Source organism: Dipodomys spectabilis, unplaced genomic scaffold (assembly GCF_019054845.1).
Source record: "Dipodomys spectabilis isolate Male_0828 unplaced genomic scaffold, ASM1905484v1 ptg000039l, whole genome shotgun sequence".
NCBI classification, from domain to species: Eukaryota; Metazoa; Chordata; class Mammalia; order Rodentia; family Heteromyidae; genus Dipodomys; species Dipodomys spectabilis.
In genome coordinates, this window is record NW_024870716.1 from 13,580,621 (window position 1) to 13,601,432 (window position 20,812).

At 40.5% G+C, this 20,812-nt stretch overlaps 1 protein-coding gene across 3 annotated transcripts in view; it reads right to left on the bottom strand.

Annotated features, from left to right (window-relative positions):
* The window catches only part of Ppfibp1 (PPFIA binding protein 1), a 125,329-nt gene that overhangs the window by 20,225 nt on the left and 84,292 nt on the right, over positions 1–20,812 (bottom strand). For 2 of the 3 annotated variants that reach the window (XM_042677583.1, XM_042677585.1), the window contains 9 exons: positions 19,184–19,245; positions 15,995–16,079; positions 13,795–13,952; positions 11,368–11,483; positions 9,710–9,751; positions 6,055–6,115; positions 5,668–5,697; positions 2,478–2,649; positions 1,792–1,824 (listed from right to left, as the gene is read on the bottom strand). In XM_042677583.1, coding sequence (XP_042533517.1) covers positions 1,792–1,824; positions 2,478–2,649; positions 5,668–5,697; positions 6,055–6,115; positions 9,710–9,751; positions 11,368–11,483; positions 13,795–13,952; positions 15,995–16,079; positions 19,184–19,245 — 759 coding nt within the window. The remainder of the gene's footprint in view (positions 1–1,791; positions 1,825–2,477; positions 2,650–5,667; positions 5,698–6,054; positions 6,116–9,709; positions 9,752–11,367; positions 11,484–13,794; positions 13,953–15,994; positions 16,080–19,183; positions 19,246–20,812) is intronic. The other variant, XM_042677584.1, reaches the window with a different exon arrangement.

A 20,812-nucleotide genomic window follows, 5' to 3' on the forward strand; every position in this document is an offset into this window, starting at 1 on the left:
TTTATTAATTAAAACTTGCTAAAAAGAAAAACAAACCCAAAACACAGACACACACACACAAGAGCTGGGTACCGGTGGCTCGCACTTGAAATCTTGGCTACTCAAGAGGCCGAGATCTGAGGATGGAGGTTTAAAGGTTCCAGCCTGGGAATGACAAATCTGAGATTCTCAACTTTGATTAACCAGCAAAAAACCTGATATGGGGGTATGGCGAAAGTGTAAGGGTGTCAGACTTGAGCAAAAAAGCTAATTGACAGTGCCTACGCTCTGAGTTCAAGTTCTAGTATCAACACACACAAAAAAAGGACAAACAAACATATAAACAACCAAAAATAAAATCTCAACAAAGTGTTTCAGTAAGAAATATAAATTGCAAAAGCTGACTTTTCTATGAAGCAGAGCTGTGATTATAGGTTATAGTAAGCAACGTTTGTTTCAAAGCATCATCTACAATTCTTTAGAAAGACAGAGAAGACAGGATAATAGTTGTCTCACTAGATCTGTTTATGTACCCAGTGCTCATTTTAGAATGTATGGCCACAGAGCAAATCATCTAGCCGGCATACACAAGCAAACAGGTGGACATCTATGTAGTGGGACAGGACCTACTAAAAGATCCACAGAGATCTACTCATTCATACCCTAAAGCCAAGATAGGTACAAGTGTCTTTGAAAATATGGTCTAGTTTATACTCATTTTATTTGATTCTACTTATTTATCTGTTTATTTACTTTTTGTCTGTGTGCTGATCCTAGGTCTTGAACTCAGGATCTTAAACTCAGGGTCTTGCTCTTTCACTTGGCTATTTTGCTCAAGATTGGTGCTCTACCACTTGAGCCACACCTCTACTTCTGGCTTTTTGTTGGTTAAAGTTGTAGATAAGAGTCTCTCAGACTCTCCTACCTGAGCTGACTTCTAGGATTCTCAAATCTCAGCTTTCTGAGCACCTAGGAGTCCAGGCAGGGGCCATCTGCATGCTGCTATTGCCTCATTTTAAAAACATCCTATCCTCCTTCTGAGGACTTGTTTACCCCACTGTATGGCCAGGCACAACAAAGAAGAAAACTCATCTTCCTTTCTCCTAAAATTACTTTGGGTTAACTATCCAAATTATAACATGTAAAGTTAGCTTTGGCATCATTAAATATGATCTTCATCTTCAAAACTATTAAAGGTCAGAAGTTGGTTCCCTAGGAGAAGAGAATCTAAACTATCTTCTGTAAGTCTCCCGTATAAAATTCCCTACCCAGTGACTGGCACTTTTTTTTTTGGTGCCTGACACTGCCCCTTAGCTTTTTCCCTGAAGGCTTACGGTCTGTCACTTCAGCAATGCTTCTAATTTGGGTCTTTTGCTTGTTAATTAAAGATAAAAATCTCACAGACTTTCCTGCTCAGGCTGGCTTCAAACCCTGATCCTCAGATTCCAGCCTCCTAAGTACCTAGAATTACAGGAGTGAGTCACAGCACCTGGCAACATGCAGTTCCTTTGTGAATAGAGGAAAATATTCATGTGGAGATGTGCTCCTAGGACAGGAAAAGAGAAAGAGTAGGATGAAAAATGACAGAACACTTCTTCCCGACACTCTGTAGATGAGCTTTAAAACAGCATTGAGGCTTGAAGTAAAAGGTCTAAGAAGTCTATTATAGCAGCAGATAGAATACTATGAAATAGTGAACCATGTTTTCTGATTGCTGCCAGCTCACTTTCTAGCAATCAGAGAGGCTTAGAGCAGGAATTAGCTGGGTCTGGAGCACAGTGCTGATGAGGCTGGCATGCACGGGTACAATACCTAAGGTGGGTGCACTGGCACTTCGTTCACGATCTTCCGATATCCAAACAACGCACACAATCACATGCAGCCCCACGGAGAGAACACAGGGGATGGATGATAAAATGAAACACAGATGAAACACGGTGGAGGAGCAGCATGTACAATGCTGACAGTTACACACCAACTCTAGCACAGCTGTCCACAACACACAACCAACCACCAAAAAGGAAATTTCCAGAATGAAATCACAAAGAATCCAGGCTTTAAGTGGAGGTTGCAGGACAGTGAGCAGGATAAGAGTCAATACATCTTCACACTGCTAAGTAGCCAGGTACTAGTAATTAACACTTGTAATCCCAGCTACTCAGGAAGCTGAGATCTGAGGAGCACAGTTCAAGGCCAACCTGGGCAGAAAAATCTGGGGCTCTTGTCTCCAATGAACCAGCAAAGGGCTCTAAGTGGAGGTGTGGCTCAAGTGGGAGAGTGCATAAAGAAGCCAAGTGAGAGGTTGAGGCCCTGAATTCAAGACCCAGCATTGGCCCAAACAAAACAAAACATCCACTGAAATATTTTTTGCTAAGTTCTCCCCCAAGTCATTCTGTTCATTTCTGAGTAGAAACACATGGGAACCTCTGAAGAGAGAATCAAGCTTGAGCCCTGCTGCCACCAAGCAGTCAGGCTGCAGGTGTCATGGCCACACGTACCCAGGTTGGGAGCACTTGCCGTCCTCTTGTTGCTTTTGATTTTGAAAAAGCCCCGGCCAAAAGAAGATCTCGCTTTTCGAGTGCCAAAGGGGTTGTCATCCACAGAAGGAACATGTCTGGGAATCTTGGGAGGGAGGGTCCCACATGTGCGGCCTTCTCCTGGGGCTTTCTCCTGAGAGGGAAGTCATGAGGAAACAGCGTATTAACATATGAAACCATTAGGATATGCCAGGCTCAAGGGGACATGGAGCTTATTTTATTTAAAGAATTAACTGAAGCTGTATGTTAGTGGTTCACACCTCCCATCCTAGCTACTCAGGAGTTTGAGATCTGAGACAGTGATTCTCAGCCAGCCTGGTCAGAAAAGTCCATGAGACTCTTTTCTCCAATAAACTACTCAGAAAAAGCTGGAAGTGGCCCTGTGGCTCAAGTGGTAGAGTACTAGTCTTGAGCAGAGAGGCTCAGGGACAGTGCCCAGGCCCCTGAGTTCAAGTCCCAGAATTGGCAAAAATAAATAAACAAATGAATAACTGAAGGCAAGGGTGCTAATGACTCACATCTGTCATCCTAGCTATTCAGGAGGCTGAGATCTGAAGATTGTGGTTCAAAGTCAGCCTTGGCAAGAAAGTCCATGAGCATCTTATCTCCATTAGCCACCAAAACGCTGATAGTGGACTATGGCTCAGTGATTGAGCACGAAACTGCAGAGACAGAGCGTAGGCCCCAAGTTCGAGCCCCAAGACCAAAAAAATATATATATATAAAGAATTACAATATATCTTACATCATATATTACAACAACTTCAACATAATGTAATTCTTTTTTTTCTTTTTTTGGTTCTGGGGCTTGAACTCAGATCCTTGTGTTCTCATTTGGCTTTTTTTTTTACTCAAGGCTGTCACTCCACTACTTTGAACCACATCTCCACTTCTGGCTTTTTGCTAGTTAATTAGAGGTAAGTTGTGGATTTCTCTGCCTAGGCTGACTGAATCACAATCCTCAGATCTCACCCTCCTGAGTAGCTAGGATTATAGGTGTAAGCCACCAGTATCTTGTACATGCTGTCATTTCTGTAACATATTTTGCTTTCTGTTTCTTTCTTTTGCAGACATGGAAAAAAGGTAAAGGCATATAGACATTTTAAGGTGTCTTTTTTTTTTTTTTTTTTTGCCAGGTGTAGGGCCTGAACTCCATCTGAGCACTGTCCCTGAGCTCTTTTGCTCTAGGCCAGTGCTCTACCACTTAGAGTACAGCTCTACTTCTGGTTTTTGAGTGGTTAATTGGAGATAAGAGGCCCATGGGGACTTTTCTGTCCAAGCTGGCTTTGAACTGTGATCCTCAGATCTCAGCCTCCTGAGTAGCTAGGGATTACAGGCATGAGACACCAGCACCTGACAAGGTCTCGATTTTTTACTCTACATGATCTACTGCTTGCACTAATTACAAGTTTATCTTGACAGCACAATATAGTGCTGTTATTATCTGTCTGAACACTTATGTCAGATCTTTTACCCATTTATTGAAGTGACAAGTCAAACAGGATCTTATTGATAGCTATCTCCACTGCCCACTTTGCCCCTTCTGTATATAATGACTCAGGCATTAAGAGCTAAGAGTCAAGATACTACACCTCAGCTTGACTACCCAGCTGTCTCCTTTACCAGTGTTCATGATTGAAAACCAGGGCAAAAAGAACTGGAGCCTATGTGGTAGACATCTTTAAAAAGGCTGACATGTGGGCTGGGAAGGTAGTTCAGTGTAGAGTGCTTGCCTTGCATGCATGAAGCCCTAGGTCCAATTCCTCAACACCACATAAGTAGAAAAAAGCCAGAAGTGGCACTGTGGCTCAAGTGGTAGAGTGCTAGCCTTGAGCTGAAGAGCTGAGGGATAGTGCCCAGGCCCAAGGTTCAAGCCCCACAACCGTCAAAAAACAAAACAAAAAAAGGCTGACATGTTTGTTTCAGATGGACAGTAGTCTTATACAATAAACTACTAGCACCTTAAGCCTTCTTGTGAGGCCTAAGAAAGTATAGGATGGCCATTAAGAACAAATATCTGGGTGCCAATGGCTTACACCTGTAATCCTAGCTACTCAGGAGATTGAGATATGAGGATCACGATTGGAAGCCAGCCCAGGCAGGAAAGTCTATGAGACTCTTATCCCCAACTAACCAGCAAAAAGTCAAAAGCAGAGATGTGCTCAAATAATAGAGCAAGTCTTAAGAGGAAAAGCTAAGGGACAGTGCCCAGGCCATGAGTTTAAGCTTTAAGTACAGGCACATGCACACGTACAAAAAAACATCAAATGGCCAGATTATGAGTTCAGTTTTCTTTTTGCTTTTTAATAACTGATGGACATGAAATTCACATAACATAAAATTAACTTTTCTTTGTGCCAGTACTGATATTTGAACTCAGGTCATTGAGCTCTTGGTTGGCTTTTATGCTCAATGCTATCACTCTACCACTTGAGTCATACCTCCAGCATTTTGCTGGTTAATTAAAGATACAAGTCTCTCAGATTTGTCTGCCCAGAGTGGTTTTGAACCTAGATCTTTAGATCTCAGCTTCCTGAGTTGTTAGGATTATAGGCCTGAGACATGGATGCCCAACCACGGTTTACTGACCTTTTTGAACTCAGGATCTCCCACTTGCTCAGATTTTGTTTGCTTGGCTGATGTTCTACTGCGGAAGCCACACCTCCAGCCCAGGTTTTTGTTAGTTAATTGGAGAGGAATCTCTTGGACTTTTCTAGCTAGATTGCTTAGAATCAAGATTCTTTGAATCTCAGCTTCCAGAGTAGCTAGGATTATACACCTGAGTCACTGGCACCCAGCACAGCCAGCAACCTCCACTTTGTCCGAAGTCCACTATGGACCTATCTATGTTGGACATTGCATAGAACTGGACCCAAACAGTGCACGACCCCAGTGTCTGCATTCTTTCAGATGTGTAATGTTTCAGGGATCCTGAGAATTCTGGTCTAATACAGACATTTAGGCAATTCATATGCAATGGTAAGTTGAAAACATTTTGGTACATTAATATGAATATAAAAATTACCTGATGTGGGGGAGAGAGGCTAGGAATGTGGCTTACTGGTAGAGTGCTTGCCTAGCATACATGAGGCCCTGGGTTCGATTCCTTGGTACCATATAAACAAAAAATGAATTAATTAAAAAAAATTACCTCTGAAGGCTTCTGAGTAGACTCCTTTTCCTAGTCAAAACAACAATATTTAAGACCATTATAGAAATCCTTTATAGATTGAAAATTTGTTCACATTTCCACAAATACAAAAAAGCTGACAACTTTTTTTTTAAAGCTGACAACTTTTAAACTACAAAAACGACAAAAATTATGCTTTTATTTATTTCAGACAATGTTTCATTTAAGTTTCAATTTTTAATTTTATGTACTACTTTTGATGGCTCATAATCATACTTATGACTTCCTATTAGCAAAACCAAAAGTTCTTCCTAAGAGTTTTACTTGCAAAATGGAAGAGATAAAATGAAAATACCTATTGAAAATACCTCAGGTTAATAGAAAATTTAAAAAAAATACCAAACTTACCCCATCTGAGATCTCTTTTTTCAAGTTCCCCAGGCTGCTGGACTTTTGCAGACTTGAAGTCCTAAAAAATAGCAACAATCATAATTAAAATTAATATTATGTGGCTCTGGTGCTTTTGTTTCTAAGTTGTTCATCTTCAAAAGAAACTAAAATTGTTGTGGGTTGAATTTTTGGTCATAAAGAAAATCTAGAATCAGGCATTCACTTCTGTGCTTAACTAACATTTACTTCTTTAAAAAGCAAGGATGTCTAGGTGCTGGTGGCTCATACCTGTAATCCTAGCTACTCAGAAGGCTGAGCTCTAAGAGTCATGGTTGGAAGCCAGCCTGGGCAGGACAGTCTACGAGACTCTACTCTCCAATAAAATACTCAGAAAAACCTGGAAGTGGCCCTATGGCTCAAGTGTTAGAGTGCTAGCCTTGAGCAAAAAAAAGAAGCTCAGGGATAGCTCCCATGCCCAGAGTTCAAGCCCCAGGATTGGCCAAAACAAAAAACAAAAAAAACCCCACAGTTTGTTGGCCTGCCAATACTCTAAATATGTTAGAATAGCTAAAAAATACCACTTAGGATTACCCTTGTGAGATCAATATTTGAAAAATCAACCAGTGTTTTCCATGGATCTAGCACCTCCACTTGAATCTATACAATTATACCAGAAACAATTTATGCACGCGTATGCGCCAGTACTAAAGTTTGAATTCAAAACTTCCCGCTTTTGCTTGTTTTTGCTGTTCAAGACTGGTGCTCTATGCTAGCCTTGAGCAAAAGAGCTCAGGTACAAGGCCCAGGCCCTGAGTTCAAGCCCCATGAGCAACACACACAAAAACAAGACTGGTAATCTACCACTTGAGCCAATTTTGGCTCCACTTCTAGCTTTTTCTGGTTAACTAGAAATAAGAGTCTCAAAGACTTTTCTGTCTGGGCTGGCTTCAAACATCAATTCTTAGATCTCAGCTACCTGAGTAGCTAGGATTACAGGCCTGAGCTACCGGTGCTTGGCTATAGCAGCAACTTTTAAAACACTGATCTACTGTTCATATCTAATCCTTCATGTTAAAAATGAAGTATTACTTCTTAATTCAGAAAGCCAGAAATTTTTGAAGCTTAGCAAAGAAACTCACTTCATCCTTCTGAGAAAAATATAGTACAGGAATTCTTCTCATTGACTGTAATAATTCATTTGCTAATTTCAGGCGGGCAAAGGGAGAGACTATAAATACACAGACACTTTCTCTCTTACATAATTAACATCTGGAGGTGATCTTACCCAAACATCGAACACAGGAATAGATAATTAGTTTTTAAAATGAGGGACTGAGTCTGTGCTTCATACCTTGAGTGTATCCTTAACATGGGAGATGCTCTGAGTTTGATCCCTATCTTCACAAGAGGGGTGGGGATGCAAAATGTCTGCTCTCAAAATACAACAGTGGCCGAGTACCAGCAGCTCACACCTGTAATCCTAGCTACTCAGAAGGCTGAGATCTGAGGATTGTGGTTCAAAGCCAGCCCAGGCAGGAAAATCCGTGAGACTCTAATAAACCACCAGAAAACTGAAGTAGCACTGTGCCTCAAAGCTCGGAGACAACACCCAGGCCCTGTGTCCAAGCCCCAGACTGACAAAAAGTAAAAATAAAAATTGAAGAGTAGCCTAGTCCCAGTGGCTCACTGCCATAATCCCAGCTATTCAGGAGGTTGAGATCTGAGGAACCAGGTTCAATGCCAGCCTGGGCAGAAAAGTCTGTAAGACTCTTACTTCCAATTAAGCTCTCCCCCAAAATCAAAAAGCCAGAAGTGGCTCAAGTGGTACAGTACCAGCCTTGAGGGAAAAAAGAAAAAGCTAAGTGACAGCACCTAGCCCTAAGCTGAAGTCCTAGTATTAGCAAAAAATAAAAGAAGAAAGAAAAGAAAAAAGAATAGTATAAATATACAAACTTTTCGGGGGGTAGTACTACAGTTTTGATCTCAGGGAGGTGTGCTTGCTAGGCAGGCATTCTACCACTATAGCCACACCTCCAGAACACAAACTTTGAAAGTTTTCTTCTGTACTTTTTTTTTTTTTTTTGTGGGTCATGGGGCTTGAACTCTGGGCCTGGGCGCTGTCCCTGTGCTCTTCAGCTCAAGGCGAGCACTCTACCTCTTGAGACACAGAGCCATTAAACTGCTAGGGCTGGGAAGGTGGCTCAGTGGTAGAGTGCTTGCCTTGCATGCATTAGCCTCTGGGTTCGATTCCTCAGCACCACATGAGCAGAAAAAGCGGAAAGTGGTGCTGTGGCTGAAGTGGTAGAGCGCTAGCCTTGAGCTGAAGAGCTTACCCAGGCCCAGAGTTCAGGCCCCACAACCGACAAAAAAAAAAGAATAAATAAATAAACTGCTAGGTCTTAACTACCAAATCAAGTAACCGCTAAAAAAGAAAAAGACATAATCTCATCTTGGAATCTTGCTCTGAAAATAGACTTCCCTGATATATATTTTAAAAATTTCCTTATTTAATCCAGACTTTAACTTGGGTTAACATCCCTATTTAAAAGTATCCTACTAAAAGTATCAAAATCCAGTTCAGTTTTTCCAATGAGAACATTCTGATATTCTTACCTGCTGGAATCAAAAACAGAAATCAGTTTGACAATGAATTAAAGGGGTCAGATGATATAATTAACTGTAGCTACTCAGGAGGTTGAGATATGAGGATCACAGTTCAATGCCAGATGGGGCAGAAAATTCCACGAGATTCTTTTGTCTCCAATTCCAGTAAAAAGCTGGAAGTGGAGGTATGGCTCAGATGGCAGTATGCCAGCCTTGAGTGAAGGAGTCAAGCAAGTTCAAGGCCCAAAGTTCAAGCTCTAATACCAGCACAAAACAAAAAACAAAGAAACAAAAAGAATTTAAGGGCTGAGGTATAGCTCAGTGGTGGAGTGCTTGCCTAACTTGAGTAAACGGGTTTGATCCTAAGCATCACATAACAATACATAAACAAGTAAGTAAATATATATATATATATATATATATACATATATATATTTTATTATTATTATTTTTTAGTTTTTGCCAGTCCTGGGGCTTTGACTTTTGGCCTGGGCACTGTCCCTGAGCTTCTTTTGCTCAAGGCTAGCACTCTACCACTTGAGTCACAGTGCCACTTCTGTTTTTTTTTTTTTTGTGTACGTGGTACTGAGGAATCGAATCCAGGGCCTCATGCATGCAAGGAACACTCTACCCCTAAGCCACATTCCCAGCCATATATATATATATATATACACACACACACACACACACATATATATATATATATATATTTTAAACCATAATCATGAAAAGTACACATTGTAGCACATGCCTGAAATGACTGCAGGGAGATCTGAGGAGACCCTGTTTCAAACACCTTGTCCCCCGCAAAAAGAAAAAACTCTAAACTTCAAATGATAACTGGTAAACTCCTAAAGATATGTAAAATAACCTTGCATGAGATAAAATTAAATTAGTATTTCTTTGTAAATGTCTAAGACCCTCCCCCAACCACTGCAGTTCCTTTAGACTTTATTCATAAATTTAATGGCCTCAGTCACTGGCTATTAGAATTGCTTAGTGTTCATGCTATAGATGACCTTTTTCCTTAAGGCTTGGATCATGACATTTCATTTGTCCTGTAACTTACGAGAGGCTATCAACAGCAGCACCAAGGACTGTTTTTCCATCCCTAAAATGTCATAAAAAATCATTTGTTAACATTACAAATTTAAACAACAACAACAACAAAAAATCCTGCACATATATGTTATGTCCACAAAACCCCAGAGCAAGTTCAAATTTCTCTAGGTCCAGAATGGCTTAATTAAGTAAATCTAGCCTACCAAAGAAAGGATGTTCACCTATCTGACCTTAATTTACACAGAGGGCCTTATGTTAACCTGATGCTGGGCAAATCACCTGACACAAATCCTGAACTGTCACAAGGTGTTGACATTTTATGTCCTTTAGCAAATTCTGTACTAAAAATGAAAAAGCCGGGAGCTGGTAGCTCATGCCTGTAATTCTAGCTACTCAGGAGGCTGAGATCTGAGGATTATGGTTCAAAGCCCAGCCCAGGCAGGAAAGTCTGTGAGACCCTCATCTCCAATTAACCACCAGAAAACCAGAAGTAGAGAAAGCTGTGGCTCAAAGTGGTAGAGTGCTAGCCTTGAGCAGAAAAGTTCAGGGACAGCACCCAGGCCATGAGTTCAAGCTCCATGACCAAAAAAAAAAAAAAATGGTTAAAAACCAACACTAGTGTTGAACAATTATTAAATTGTGTATTCTAAATGAATTGTCAAAATAAAAAATTACCAGGTGCAGTTAGTTCACACCTGTAATTCTCAAGGTTCAAGGCAGAAAAATCTGTGAGACTCATCTCCAATTAACCAACAAAAAGCTAGAAGTAAGGTGTGGCTCAACTGCTAAAGAACCAGCCTGTGAAAAAGCCCAGTGAGAATGAAAAAAAGCACCAGGAATGGCACAAAAATGAGGAATACTTTTCTTTGTATAGTTACTTTTCTTTGTATAGTTACTTATTTATTGTCAGTACTAGGGCTTAAACTAAGGGTCTCTCACCCTCACTTTCATCTCAGCCTCCTGAGTCGCTAGGATTGCAAGCATGAGACACCAGGGCCCAGTTATTCCTAATTTTAAAACATTAATTAATTAGTTAACTTATTTATTTTTATGTGGTGGTGCTAGGGCTTGAACCCATGGTCTAGGCACTCTCACTTAGCTTTTTCACACAAAGCAGTTTTTAGAGGTTAATTGGATGTAAGAATCTCTCACGTATTTCTTCCCAGGGTAGCTTCAAATACAGATCCTTAGATCTAGGCATCTTGAGTAGCTAGGATTAGAAGTGTGAGCCACCAATGCTTGGCTAAAACATTTTATTTGGTCTAAAGGTCAGTTTAAGCAATTGAGAGTATACTGACAAAATTTCTATTTTCCTACAGGGAAATCACTGTATCTTTGTGTCCTTCAGTCATCTAAACCGCTTGTGGCACCTGACAAGGACTGTCCTGCTTGCCACGCTTTGATGGTCACCCACTAGCAAGAGAATAAAACCCAACTGCCTTAAGCTCCTTCCAACCTCTTTCATCACTTCCTCCAGTTTCCAGTTACTTCCTGCTTCACATCTTTGCATTTAATAACATACAACTGACTTAAGAGTCCTTTGGGACAAGCCTTCTTTTGCCCCCTGGGTAAAAATCATATGTTGTAACTAACTACAATTATCCCCTAGCTTCTGGTTGATCTCCATTTTTAAACATTTCTAGTAAATGGCTGTAATTGACATACTTCTCTTGCAATGAAGTTTCTTGTTTGGGAGGTGACTTCGAATATTCAGCAGTTTCCACATCCACATTTGCTGGCAATAATGAAGGAACTGAAACTTGCAATATGCTGGTTTGGAGCTGTAATACAATTATTAAAAGTAAAAAATAAATCCAACAAAAAATACATAAGATCTAATATATAAGTAATCAGTATAAGGATAAAATAAATTTCATATCTAGATTTAGAACAATTTTCTTGCTTTTTCTTTTTCTTTTTTTGCCAGTTCAGAGCTTGCTTGAGCTCAGCATCTTTCACTTGTTTAGCATGCTCGCTAAAGGCTGATGTTTTCACCTGAGTCATGCTTCCAGCCTGACTTTCTGCTGACTAACTGGAAATGGAGTGTCACTGACTTTTCTGCCCAGGGGGGTTTCGAACCTCCATCCTCCAGGTCTTAGCCTCTTCAGAAGCTAGGATTATAGGCATGAGCCACCTGTGTCTGACCACACACACAATTTTTTTAAGAAGTAGGGGATTTTTCCCCCCTCTATCTCTTATTCTGTAATGAATTCCTATATTAATTACATTACTGATGTTAAATACAGAAATGATGCTTTCTCCATGAATCCTGTGTGTGCATGTATGTGTGTGGGGATGGGCGCGTATGCACGCCCACCCGCACACCCGCCAGCCAGTACTAGGACTTAAACTCAGGACCTAGACATTGTCCCTTAGCTTTTCTTCTCAAGGCTAAGGCTCCACTGCTGGCTTTTTTGGTACTTAACTAGAGATAAGAGTCTCACAGACTTTACTGCCTGGGTTGGCTTTGAACCATGATCTTCAGATCTTAGCCTCCTGAGTCATTAGGATTAAAGGTAAGAGCCACTGGGGCCAGTTCTTACATGTTTTTTTTTGTTTGTTTGTTTTTTTGGGTCCGGTCATGGGGCCTGAACTCTGGGCCTGGGCGCTGTCCCTCAGCTCTTCAGCTCAAGGCTAGCGCTCTACCATTTGAGCCACAGCGCCATTTCCGGCTTTTTTCTTTCTGCTTATGTGGTGCTGAGGAATCGAACCCAGGGCCTCTGGCATGCAAGGCATGTGCTCTACCACTGAGCCACTTCCCAGCCCCTCTTACATGTTTTTATGATGTGATTCTTGCCGCTTGTTCATGAAGCAGTTAAGCCATGATCACAGCAGAAGAGATGCTATGTGAAAAGTCATAAAAGGTTGTAAAGATTTGCTCAATCCCCACTTGAGATGCTCATGGCAGAACTGTAAGAAAGCCTCAAGTCACCCTGAGTTCAGCTCAGGGCTGCAGCTGAGGTTCTAGATGACAGGCAGCTGCTTCTAGCCCAGCTTTCAAGTCACTCTGACTGTTAAATGTAAAACCCTGCCCACTGACGGATTCATGAGCAAGATTATGTTGTCACTCTAGCCACAAAGTTACGGGTCAGTGCATAATAGATGTCTGGTGCCAATTTTCTGCAAAGTACATTCCATTCTGGTTGTTTTTCTCCAAGTCTTAAAATAAACCAATAGAAATCTTTCCTCAATTATCTTTCAGTCACCATCAGAAGAATGTAAAATAAATTTACTACAGGGCACCGGCGGCTCACACTTGCAATCTTAGCAACTCAGGAGGCTGAGATCTGAGGATCACAGTTTGAAGTCAGTCCAGACAGGAAAGTCTATAAAACTCTTATCTCCAAGTAACTAGAAAAATGCTGGAAATGGAGTTGGGGCTCAAGTAGTAGTAGTAGTAGTAGTAGTAGTAGTAGTAGTAGTAGTAGTAGTAGTAAACCTGAGTGAAAAAGCCAAGCAAGAGCACAAGGCCCTGAGTTTAAACTGGAGTAAAAACTAAAAATAAAAAATAAAGAAATAAATTCACTTATACAATCTCAGTTTAGCCCCATTTTACCTATTCCCTATTTTAAAAAAATAGCCTATAATCTCATATTTAATATTTCTAGGCTCTGAGGTTGCTCCTGTATCAACCTCCAGACTACATGAGAGTATAAGCATGTTACCATGACTAGCTAGTGGTTTTCCCTTGAAATTTAAAAGCCATCTTGTCATTGTCTAAAGCATTTATTAAAAAGAGGTGGGGGGGGGGGGGAATTCACACATCCAAATACAAAAAGAAAATGAAAAGAGATCTATAGTATACAAAAAGTTGCCAGAACTGCGAGGTGCTAGTGGCTCATGTCTGTAATTCTAGCTTAGGAGGCTGAGATCTGAAGCTCACAGTTTAAAGCCAACCTGGGCAGGAAAGTTTGTGAAACACTTATCACCAATTAACCACCAAAAAAGCTGGAAGTAGAACTATGAACTATGGTTTAAGTGATAAAGCCTTGAGGGAAAAAAGAAAAAAATGTGACAGCACTGGAAAATGTCCACGTTCCCCACAGTAATGATGCAGTCTCTTCAGAGTGAAGAATGAAATCTCAAAAGTACCTCTTCTGAAGTGCTTGTGTTGAATGGCTCATGAATGGGAGATCCTGTTCCTGGAGTGGATGAAGGACTCTTCTCCAGATCACCAAAGCCCTGGGTGTTCATCAAGGTGGAGATGGAGCTAGAATTGAGCAGCAGGTCTTCATATTCACCATCTTTACCTAGAACAAGACAAAGCAGAAAGAAAGCACCTGAAGCTTTTCATTTATATATATATATATATATATATATATATATGTATGTATGTATGTATTTTTTAAAATTACTATTATTATTATTATTTGCTAGTCCTGGGGATTGAACTCAATATCTGGGTGCTGTCCCTGAGCTCTTTTGCTCAAGGCTAGTGCTCTCCAGTTCAGCTACAGCTCCATTTTTGGCTTTTTTGAGGTTAAATGGAGATAAGAATCTCACAGATGTTCCTGCCCAGGCTGGCTTTGAACCTCAATCCTCAGATTTTAGCCTCCTGAGTAGCTAGGATTACACTAGTGCTCAGTTTATATTTCATTTTTTAATTATATTTTTGTTTTTTTGTTTTTGTTTCTGGTTGGTCGTGGGGCTTGAACTCTGGGTCTGGGTATTGTCCCTGTGCTCTTCAGCTCAAGGCAAGCACTCTACCACGTAAGCTATAGCGCCACTTCTAGTTTTCTAGTGGTTCATTGGAGATAAGACTCTCACTGACTTTCCTGCCCAGGCTGGCTTTTGAACTGTGATCTTCAGATCTCAGCCTCCTGAGTAGTTAGGATTACAGGCGTGAGCCACCAGTGCCCAGCTAGTTTTGTTATTTTTCAGTAGCTGTACAAAGGGATTTCAACTCAACATACTAATTTATGAGTACAATGCATTTTCACCAATGTTACACTTCCCATTTTTCTCTTCTATCCCTCCCAATGCCATCATTCCCCTCAATTTTGCTAGTTTCAAAGGATATACATTATGACTGTATTTTCATTTTTGAAAGGAGATAACAATCCCAAATGTGGACAATTATTTCTATTTTACCATTTTGTGTGTGTGTGCCAGTACCAAGGTTTAACTCAGGGCTCAGACTCTATCCCCTTTTGCTCAAGGCTAGCATTCTACCACTTCAGCACAGCTCCACTTCTGGCATTTTGTGGTTAAATGAAGAGTCACAAACTTTTCCTGCCTGGCTTGGCTTCAAACTATGATCCTCAGATCTCAGCTTCCTGAGTAGTTAGGATGAGAAACCTATGTCTGGCATGTTTTTTGTTTTTTTTTTAATAGTGCTAGTGTTAAAACTCAGGACCTCATGCATTCTAAACACATTAATTCACCACTGAGCTATAAACCTCTAGCCCCAAACAGGAGTATTTCTACTAGGCAATACCGATTCACCTGCAATCCTAGCTTCTTGGGAGGCTGAGATCTGAGGATGGTGGTTCAAAGTCAGCCAGAGCAGAAATGTCCATGAGATTCTTATCTCCAACTAACCGCAAAAAGCTGGAAAGTGTCTCAAGTGGTAGAGTGTTGGCCTTGAACAAAAAAGCTAAGAGACAGCATCCAAGCCCTGAGTTTAAGCCCCAGTACTAGCCTCTTCCCCACCCCCCCACACAAAATCAGTCAACTTTTCCTGTTATCACTCAAGAAAGAGCAACATGAAATGTAAGAAAAATCATCTTCAAGTATTAGCAGACAAGGCCCAGGGTTCAGACTACATTGAGAACTCAGCAGTGGTATTAATATACAAAGTTATTATTTGGTATGAATATTGGAAGGACATTAAATTTCCTACAAAGACCCTGTAATTGGTTTGAAAAAATACAGAGCTTCACTCATTTAAGAAGTTAAAAAAAAAAAAAAAGCATATGTAAAAGGATCAGGGTCCAAGGCCAGCACTGGCAAAAATGAGACAAAATACTGACTGAATTTGAGACCTTTTTTTCTTTTTCCTGGTAGCTCATACCTGTAATCACAGCTACTCAGGAGACTGAGAACTGAGGATGGCAGTTGGAAACAAGCCTGGACAGAAGAGTCTGTGAAACTCTTATCTCTGATTAAGTAGCAAAATGCCAAAAGTAGAGGTTGGCTCAAGTGGTAGAGCATCAGCCTTGAGCAAGAAAGCCAAGCAAGGGTGTAAGGACTTGAGTTTATGCACCACTACACACACACACACACACACACACACACAACTGAAGCCAAATGTATTAATTCATAGCCACTTAAAATTAAGTAAAGTAAGTACCTTTTTGGCCTTGGACCAGTGCTACTGTGTCTTGCATTTTCTTGTACTTGTTTAGGCATTGTCTGAGATCTTCTATTTTTCTATCCTGTGATTGAAACAAATCAGCACTTTTAATATTAAACTGTATAGGCAGTATGATAGAAGAGTAAGAAGGTATCAATTATTTACATTATTTAAAGAATACTTCTACACTTTAGTAAAATGATAACAGCTCTAATATTTTTCCTATGTACATCAGAGATAGGAAAAAGGTACCTCTGAATTTAGAGAGTCTATTCTTCAGCTGCCATCTTTAAAAAACAAAAACAAACAAGACAAAGCAATAAGATATAAAGCAAAAGAAAAAGGCAAGAAAAACGTCAGATTTAATCACTCTCCTCTGTAATTTGTATATCAAATCATGAAAAGCCTGTTTCTTCCATCCTTATAACTATCACTAAATAACTACCTGGCTTTTTCCTCCTCAAAACACTACCAAAGTTGCTTTGGTTGGTGACAAGCAACTTATACTCCATCTAGAAGGAATATTTTTCATCCTTTTTCTGATTTAACCTCCATAAGAAACTACACTGATCCCACTTTTCATTCTTCCCTTTGCTTTCCTGTTCACTCTTTCTGTTTTAACTTTTCAGCCCCTTGATCAGACAGTGAAGCACTTTTTTTGTTGTTGTTGAGGGAAGAGTCCTGAGGATGGAATCCAGGACTTTATGCATGCTCCAAATTTACAGCCCTTTTTATTCTACTTCTGTAACTCCCATTATTTACCATCCTGAATTCTAAAAAGTTAGAGGTTCAAATTTTGTCCTTAACCTTATTCTTTCCCAAGCCCTCCACTGTGACACAGTAAGAAGTGGTCTCCATAGCTTTCCTGCGTCAGGACCTGACCATGTGGCTTGCTTTGGCCAATGAGATACCATAAACACACAGAAACCTGCCCCCTGGCCATGCCTGAGGCAACTCTTGAGGACTTACAGGAAGAAGCCTTAGCCAGTGCACTGGAGAAAAAGAGATGTAGTGAAGAGGAGATGAATCATCCCAACTAACACCAACCTAGACCAGTCTGTCAGTCATCAGAGATGAAAATCGCTCTATTTGTCCCAAGAACATCTAGCTAACCTCAGAAGTACAAGGTGAGCTGGGCACTGGTGGCCCACCCCCGCAATCCTAGCTACTCTGGAGTCTGAGATATGAGGATCACAGTTCAAAGTCAGCCTAGAAAAGAAAGTCTGTGAGACTCCAGAAGTGGAGCTATGGCTCTAAGTGGTAGAGTGCTAGCCTTGAGTAACAAAAGCTCAGGGACAGTGCCCAGGCCCTGAGTTAGAGGCCCAGGACCAGCCAAATAAAGAAAAAAAGCAATTTAGGTTGTCAAGCACAGGCCCCAAATCCTGAGCCTTGCATATGAAGTGTTGTTTACTGCCCCCAGAGCTCTGCTCAGCCTCACTGAGGCCCTCCTCCCATCACATGCTCATTACTGTTAGCTGGGAGCTGGGTCAATTTGGAGATGGGTTGCCTCATCAAAAACCCAGTGCCTGGAAGCCTTGATTTTCCTGATGAACAACTCTTGTTCCTGCGCAGAATTTGTTCACATATGTTCCCTTTGAGGCCTTCCAGAATTCTGCAGAAGTTAATACTACTTTTGGTGCTCTTAAGGCAGTCTAGCATGTACTAAATATTCATTAGCATTAAAGGTTTTGCTTGTTGAAGGGAGGAAAGGGGAGGTTTGGAGTGCCAGTATTGGGGCTTGAACTCAGGGCCTTATACTCTGCTTAACCTTTTCTGCTCAAGGCTGGCACTCTAGCACTTAAGCCACAGCTCAACTTCCGACTTTTTGGTGGTTAACTAGAGATAAATCTCTGAGATCTGTCTGCCCCTAGTTGGCTTCAAACCTGGATCCTCAGATCAAATGAGGATCCTCAGATCTCACCCTCTTGAGTAGCTGAGATTATAGTCATAGGTGCCTGGCTGCTGTTGCTTTTTGAGAAGGATAAATTATGACAAAATTAATTTCTGAGATTTTTTTAGTTTAAAAGCTGTGGTGGGCATCTTGACAATTTGATTTATTTTAACTCAACAGTAGAAAAGTCTAGCAAAAATAATCAACATATTGGGTGGGTGAATATGTCATGAGTTTATTTTCATGACATAAAGAGCAAATATAGAAAATCAAAAGCATAACTGGAGGCATGGCCCAAGTTGTACAGTATCAGCTGAGTGAGTGCAAGAGGTTCTAAGTTCAAGACTCAATACCAGCATCAAAAAAAAAAAAAAAGAAAGAAAGAAAGAAAGAAAAGAAAAAGAAAGGAAAAAATGGAAGGCAAAAAAAGAGATTAAAAAAAAGAGACTAGGCAAGACTTAGAGAAAGTTATGATGAATAAGATAAAGCTATTTCTTTGGCATTTTATTGTTATTTTAATTCCTTGAAATGACTTTTGTCCTGGGAAAATGTTGCCAGTTGTATTTGTTAAAGGAGAGCAGTGGAGAGCAGTCCTTAAGATAGGAGTTGAGCCTGGCAGAGGCCACCTGCGGTGTTTTTGTTTGTTTTTTGTCTGCATGGGGCCTAAACTCTGGGCCTGGGCACTGTCCCTCAGCTCTTCAGCTCAAGGCTAGCGCTCTACCACTTGAGCCATAGCACCATAGTTTATGTGGTGCTGAGGAATCGAACCCAGGGCCTCATGCATGCAAGGCAAGCACTCTACCACTGAGCCACCTTCCCAGCCCTGCAGGGAGCAACAAAGCAGCACAGTCCCTAGTGGGGACAATGGCACTCTGCTCTCAGCAGGACAAAACACTAAATGTGAGTGGGGCACCAGTCGCTCAAGCCTATAAACCTAACTATTCAAGAAGTTGAGATCTGAGGGTCACAATTCAAGCCAGTGTGGGCAGAAAAGCTCATGAGATTCATCTCCAATTAAACAACAAAAAGCTAAGGGAGAGGGCACAGGCCCTGAGTTCAAGCTCTAGTACCAACAAATAAATATAAGTAAATAGGTAAATAAATAAACATTTTTATTAAATGCCTCTTGGAAACTGGTGTTGTCCGTAAGCATTTCTACACAGAGCCACAATCTTAAGGGCCATTAGAGAGACTGCATGCTTGCTGGGGAAATGGCGCCCTCTAGTGTCAGTGGCTGCTGGTATGTTCTTTCCAAGTAGGGCACCTGGATCAGCAGTGAAGCTGCACCCCCATACCTTTTCTTCATTTGCTGCCATCAGAGACTCCATGGCCTTTTTCAGTTTTTGTACTTCAACATCTGAAAAATAACCCAAAATCCAATCAGAAGTCACTTCAGTTAACAAGCATGTTTTGAAGATAAAGATATTAACGATATAATTAGTTAATTAAGTGTGCCACTTCTGGGGCTTGCACTTAGGACCTTACATTCTTCTTTGGCTTTTTTGCTCAAGGTTGGCTCTCTTCCAGCTTTGTGCTGGTTAACTGGAGATAGAGTCTCTTGTATTTTTCTGCCTGTGTTGGTGATCCTCAGATCTCAGCCTCCTGAGTAGCTAGGATTACAGCTGTGAGCCACCAGCACCTGGCATTTTATGCATTTTTTGAAAAAGGGCACATTTAATACTGTGAGGAAAAATCAGAAAGATGCATATTTTCTGTCTTATCCTGAAGAAGAAGAAACAAATGAAGTCTGTGATATCCAACCACCCCCTCTGCAGGCAACAATGAGATATTCATGAGCACACTGAGGATGAATGTGAGCTATGGCAATCAGAGCATGGAGTTTTCAAAGAGGAAGCTACACACAGGGAGTGAAGGCCATGAGTGGTTTACAAAGCAGAGCAAATGATACTGAGTATAGTCTCCAAGATGGACAAAAACAGTAATAACCTGACATGTGTGGTATTTACATGAGTAATCATGCTCAGAGGATGGCCAGGCTTAGACAGAAGGATACAAAATACTTTGCTTCATCTATAAGCTTCATTTTTAACACTATGTAAAAGAGATAGCAAGATAGAATGGCCTGAGTGTACCAAACAGAATTTTCCTTAAAAATTCACTATCCAAAAATAAAACCATATTACTGGAATAATAAAAACCTAAAAAATTTGAAAGGATGAAAAGTTCATCTCAAAATGAAACTTCAATTAAAAAATGAGAATATTCAAGGCTAGTCCAGGTAAAAACTTGGAGGAAAAAAATAAAACATCTCAAGCAAAAGCCTGGTAAGGTAGTGCCTGTCATCCAGCTATAAAAGCAAGCATAAAATAGGAGGATCAAGGCTCAGGATGTGATGGGAGTTGGGGGAGCAGCAAAGTGAGATCCTATTAAAAAATAACCAAAGTAAAAAGGGCTGGAGACATGGCTCAGGTGGTACATCACTTGCTTAGCAAGTACCAAGTCCTGAATTCAAACCCCTACTATAATTTAAAAAGACAAATGAAATAATATTCAGCAAAAGTTACTTGCGTATAAAAAAAAGTACTACTAAAGGTAATTTTTAAAAATAGTAGTACATCATTTAACACTGACATAACATTTACAATTTTCTCAATCTCACACACAGAAAACTGCCTTAATAATTTAATCTCTAAAGAAAGAGTCCATGAAGGATTTTTAATTTGTGTGTCATTAAGTAATCCAAGCTACATCAATCAATCTGGACACAATCTGGACATAGTCAATGGAACTTCCAATACAGATGAATAGTGACCTCAAAATGTTAAAAACTCAAAATGACCTTTCAAATATAGTACATAAAAAATTTTTTTTCATGCAAGTATTGAGGCTTAAACTAAGGGCCTGGGTGGTATTGCTTACAGCTTTTTCACTCAAAGCTGGCATTCTACCACTTGAGCCATAGC